We start from the raw sequence: 5,489 nt of genomic DNA on the forward strand, positions 1-5,489 counted from the left end.
CTCTGTGGTGTGTGTCCTCATCCATAGTCTGCTCAGCCCCTGGGACCTGAGGGCAGGGCTGCTGCAGTGTCATCCTCTGCACGGCAGCCTCGCTTGTTGGCAGTCACATTTCTTGAGGAGAAGCCAGCTGGGGACAGTGCTTCTTACTACCTCATTTCTGTCCTTCCTCGGAATTCCCCGAGGGGCAGAGATTGAATTTCAAATCCGTGAGTGGGGGGAAGGGAAGAAGAAAACTTAGTGACATATGTGGCTCCCAGCATGGACACAGGAAGCTGGGGCAGGGAGTGGGAGTGGGTAGATGGGGGCAGACCGCTGGGGCTGGAGGCTGTACAGCAGAGGGTGGGCCTGTAGGTGAGTTTCCAGGTGAGAAAGAGAGAAGGGCAGGGACAGGCTTTTGGGGGATGGGGGTCATCAGTGCCCAGAAGGAGGGCTGGCTCTGGGCCAGCCCAAGTTCTCCACAGTGACTGGGGTGGGGTAGGTGGTGAGTGAGCCCCAGCTGGGGGCAGCTGGGACTTCATGGCTCCATCAGCCCCAGACATTTTCAATGCAGCTGGCTCCAGCATCAGTGCTTAAGGGCCACATATTCCACGTCTTCATGTGCCTGGGAGCGTTCTGCAGCACCAAACCTCACCAGCTCTGAATAATGGATCCCCTCGTCTTCTGAAAGATCCGGCACCACGTTTTCGTAGTCACCCTGAGAAGGCAGCGTTGTGTTGAGCCTGAACTGCCCTAGCCAAGCTCCCATCCTCAGCCTGCGGCCCTTCTGTCCTCCCCTCGCCTGGGGGGCCAAGCCCAAGCCGAGCCATCTTATCCAGACACTGGCAGCGCTTGGCCCCTCAGAAACAGAGGCATCTTCTCTGGCTCTGGATGCAGCTCTGCCTAAGCAACTGCTGTGATTTGAATGCGTCCCCTATGGGGGACATTTAATCCCCAAAGTCATCTGTTGATGGCATTTGAAAGTAGAGCTTTTGGGAAGTGATGGGGTTGATGGGTTGACTGATCAATAGGCTAATGGAGAGAAAAACTGAGCTATAAAACTGAGCTCTGGACAGGCACAGCAGTACACAGCTGAAGCCCCAGCACTCCAGGAGGCCGAGGCAGGAAGAGCACAGGTTTGGGCTTCTCATGGGCAGCTTAGCAATTTAGCAAGAACTTGTATCAAAAAAAAAAAAAAAAAAACTATTTGAAAGGGCTGGAGAAGTAGCTCGGTGCAAAAGCCCTGCATGCAATCCCTAGTACTATAAGTAAATAAATAAGTAAATCTCCCTGACACCCTTGATCCATTCTTTGTGCCACCTCAAGACTGTAGAGTCCCCACCAGGAAGAAATTCTTCATCAGATACAGCCCCTTAATCTTGGTCTATGAGAACCACAAGCCTCTTCACTTTATAAATGATCCAGTTTCAGGTGTTTAGTTACAGCAACAAACACAGACTAAACCAGCAACCCTCCCCAGGTGACACCCAGCCTGAGTCAATGTAGACACCTGTTTGAGCCCTTCTGCAAGGGCCTCCCAGCTGAGACCAGCTCCAGGTCTGCCCACCCCTGCAGTCCTGCCTGCTTACCACATGACGATTCTCCACCACTGAGTATGTGACCGCGTAGTCGCTATGTGGGAGAGGTGTCTGCATTTCAGAGGTCCCTGCATCTCTGAGCAAGAGAGCGGATAAATGGCCATAAATGGAACCTTTCCCAGGAACTTCCTTGTGCTGACTCCCGCAGGGCTCCAGCAGGACCCCGGCCTCCTGAGCTCAAGGGAAATCGACTCGTGTCTGGGGTGCCCAGTGCTTACATCAGGAGCTAATGAAGAGGCCAAGGCCAACTCCAGACACAGGTGCCCCTGACTTGGGGAAACAGCCCCCATTCCTAAGACTGTCCCCACATCCTCCAGTGTTATCATGAGCACCTGGCTGTGTCTGGCAGGCAGGACAGGAGCCTTCCTCTCCCACATCCCTCCCAGGGTGCCACCCTGCAGCTCCTTCAGTACCCAGATCTCGGTGCATCTGTCTCGGGAAAGTGCAAGGTGGCGTAGCTGATGCTGTCTTCTATTGCCGGATTGTAGCATCCCAAGGTGTGAGGGCCTTCCGAGAGGGGCGCCCTTCTAACCTGGGAGAGAAACAGAGAGGGGCTCTGACTCTCTCCTCACCCAGTTCCCTCCCAGGCTTCTGACTCCATAGAGGGCTTTTATCCCCCTTCTTCACCCAGGGTCCTCAAAGGCTCCCCTGCATTCCTACCTTTTTATTCCGCACAAAGAAACTCTGACTACTGGAAGTTTCCTGAAGCCCCTGCCGGCTCTGTGCCCGCTTCCTGCTAAAAAGCAAAGGCTCTGTGAATCCAGGGAACAGGAAGAGGGGCACACCAATTCTGCAGGGGAGAGCTTGGGGGTGCACCCAGGGAGGGCAGGGGGAAAGCTCACTGTTGTTGAAACTTCACTCCCCAGATGGCCAGAATGACGATGCCCAGGCAGGACCCGATCCCTATGGCTGCTCGCTTGCCAAGGGTCTCTGGGCTGTCTGGTGGAGAAAGGAGGGGACACAGTCACTGTGCTGCGTGGCACTGGCCTGGGACTCATGGCCCAGGTCTCCAGTCCTGGTCTTGCTTGTCTTCTCCCACCAACATGGGACATGGATGCAGTAAAAGAGGTAGAAGCAGCCCCAGGCCTCAGGACCTCCTGGTGGGAGTAAGGCCTACATCTTTCCTCGGAGCAGGAGCCCACATGGAGCTGTTACTTCCTGCCTCATGAACAGGTACAGCCATCAGGGGAGTTTGACCAGACCATTAGAACCTAAAATGCTCCCCGCCTTGGACCCAGAAATTCCAGGTAAGGACACGTCCTGCACCTGTCCTTGCAGAAGTGCTCCCAGAGCAAAAACCACACACTTCGGCCTTGAGGAGGGTATAGGAGAGGTGAGGTGAGCTGCGCTCACTCTGGGCACACAGAGAAACCCTGAGAAGGAGGCAGAGCTCTGGAACCTGAGAAGGGGGAGTCCCAGGCACAGGGTGGATGCGGTGCGCAGTGAGCTTCCCAAGGGCAGGCCCAGGATCCTCTCCTCTAGCCTGCTTTCCTCTGGCCATGCAGGGTGACTCCCTATCTGTAAGGCCATGACGGCAGCCATGCGCCTGAGGAAGCACCATCGCCTCTAGCCACCATATACGCGTAGGACAGCCTCCAAGACTTCTGATTACAGGTGAAAAAGAGAAGCCCAGGGCTCTGCTACCATTTGTAAAATGAGGAAGGAGGCGTTGATGTGGATCTGTGTAGGCTCATGGAGCATGTGTGGGAAATGTGTCCCTGTGCAGAGAGCTGACAGGCTGCTCCCGGGGAGGGGGCTCAAGTTCTCAGGGACAAGAGTGAGAGGGTCTGTCTGCATATTTACCCTATTAAGCATGAAATTTGTTGTTACCATGTACTTGTATTATCTTGCTTAAAGGAGCAGGGGGGGTGGGGGGAGAAAGAAAGAGAGAGAGAGAGAGAGAGAGAGAGAGAGAGAGAGAGAGAGAGGAGAGAAGAGAATGAATTTGGGCAGAAGCTGAAGGGGTAGCCAGGACAGAAGCACAGCTGAGAAGAAGCCAGGGACTTACAGTAGACGGTGAGCGTGCTGGGGGGAGACTTGCCCTCGCCCAGCCTGTTGGATCCCTGGCACCAGTAGGAGCCTGAGTGCTTGATCTGCAGAGGCTCCAGCCTCAGTGTCTGACCATTGTACTGGAGATTTTGGTTATTCCAGTCAAACCAGCTGTAGTGTGACACGGGAGGGTTGGCATCGCTCTCGCAAGTCAGAGCCGCCTCCCTCCCCTCCATCACACTGTCTGCTGGGCTGAAGGACACACGCAGCCTCCGGGGTGCATCTGTAAGGGAAACTGAGTCAGAGCCTGTGCGGCCGGTCACCCGCCCTTCTCCAGTCCCAGCCTCCAGTTCCTGCCACTCACACAGCACTTGGAGCTTCCGGGTCTTCGATGTGCTCTGTCCTATGGAGTTACTGATTGAACAGCTGTAATCTCCAGCATCTTCTGGGGATATGGAGTCAAAAATGAGTTCTTTTCCCTCTTTGAGAAGACTTCCATTTTTCTTCCAGATGAAGCGGACGTCTTTGGGGTTGCTCTGTGAGAAGTCACATTGGAGGAAGACCTGGTTCCCAGCTTGGATCTCTGAGCTGGGTTTGAGCTGCAGAATCTTCACATCTCTGGGGGCATCTGCAGGGCAGGATCTAGGCTGAAGTCCCCTGTCTCTTCCCATTTTGGGACCCCAGCATTTCCTGTGCCCTTGTCCCTGGGTCTGGCTCTTACCCCTCTCAATTTTCTGTTGAAGATGGTAGGCCAGGCTCCCACTTCTTACCTTTCAATCCCCAGAGTCCCTGGGGGCCACCTCCCGGGTTCCCTTCCCTGTCACTCACACTGGACACCCAGGTTGATGGGAGATGACTCTGAACACCACTGGTTACAGGCTTTGCAGGCGACAGGTGGGGTGTTCCAGGCAACCTTATAAACCAACAGTTGTTCAGTGTATGTCTCATTCCAGAAGTTTCCGTGCTTCCAGTAATAATGGGTAACATCCGGGTTACTGGAGTGGTATCTACAGAACAGCTTCACACTGTCTCCTTCTCGAATCAGGGTGGAGTTCTGAGTCACTACAGTCACCTCCTTGGGGCGATCTGGGGGTAGACCAGAGACGCAAGTCAGCTCTGCCAGCTGTTATTAACACCTTTGCTTTGTGCTTCCGCTTCTCCTTCCCTCCCTCCCTGCAGCACAAAGTTCCTAATGGGCCCAAGGAGGACTACTATGTCCCTCTTGCATCTGTGAGGACAGAATGCTGTCCTGGACATCTGCCTGGCTGTGCTTTGAGAGAAGGTGATATGTTGGCTCAGAGCACAGTTGTTGCCAGGCACAGCAGCACACACCTGTCCTTCCAGGACTCAGGAGGCTGACACAAGAGGGTCGCTGCAAGTTCAAGGCCAACCCGTGCCACAAAATGAGTTCCAGGCCAGCCTGAACTACACAGTGAGAACTTGTCTCAAAAAGACAAGAAAAGGGCCAGCCGAATAGCTCAGTGGATTAAAGCGCCTGCAAGCCCCCGGGGCATGCTGAGATGGTGATTGAGACTGGGCATGGTGGTGCGTGCTGAGATGGTGATTGAGACTGGGCATGGTGGTACAGCTCTTGGGAGGCTGTAAATAGGCAGATCACTATGAGTCCGATCTAGTAGTGAGACTCTTAACACCCTGTAGGCCCTTACCTAAAATACAAAAAGAAAAAGAAAAAAAAAGACAAGCAAGAAAAGAGCGCAGCTATTGCCCAGTGCAGTGGTTCAGCTATTTCAGAGGCTGAGGCAGGAGGACTTCAAGTCCAAGGTTAGCCGAGGGAACTTATGGAGATCCTATCTCAAAGTAAAAAATAAAAAAGGCTGGAGATAGGAGATAGAGGTCAGTGGTAGAGCACTTGCCTAGCATTTCTGAGGCTTTGGGTTCAATCCTCAGTACCAGAGGATAAAAAAA

At 53.9% G+C, this 5,489-nt stretch overlaps 1 protein-coding gene across 1 annotated transcript in view; it reads right to left on the minus strand.

Moving 5' to 3' along the window:
- The window catches only part of Cd22 (CD22 molecule), a 10,352-nt gene continuing 4,863 nt past the window's right edge, over positions 1 to 5,489 (minus strand). The window contains exons 6-13 of the mRNA XM_023721446.1: positions 4,392 to 4,649; positions 3,928 to 4,191; positions 3,583 to 3,846; positions 2,417 to 2,513; positions 2,235 to 2,310; positions 1,988 to 2,106; positions 1,566 to 1,650; positions 1 to 694 (exon numbers count right to left, since the gene is read on the minus strand). Coding sequence (XP_023577214.1) covers positions 563 to 694; positions 1,566 to 1,650; positions 1,988 to 2,106; positions 2,235 to 2,310; positions 2,417 to 2,513; positions 3,583 to 3,846; positions 3,928 to 4,191; positions 4,392 to 4,649 — 1,295 coding nt within the window. The 3' untranslated portion in view covers positions 1 to 562. The remainder of the gene's footprint in view (positions 695 to 1,565; positions 1,651 to 1,987; positions 2,107 to 2,234; positions 2,311 to 2,416; positions 2,514 to 3,582; positions 3,847 to 3,927; positions 4,192 to 4,391; positions 4,650 to 5,489) is intronic.

Source organism: Octodon degus, unplaced genomic scaffold, assembly GCF_000260255.1.
Source record: "Octodon degus isolate 3935 unplaced genomic scaffold, OctDeg1.0 scaffold00083, whole genome shotgun sequence".
Taxonomy (NCBI): domain Eukaryota; kingdom Metazoa; phylum Chordata; class Mammalia; order Rodentia; family Octodontidae; genus Octodon; species Octodon degus.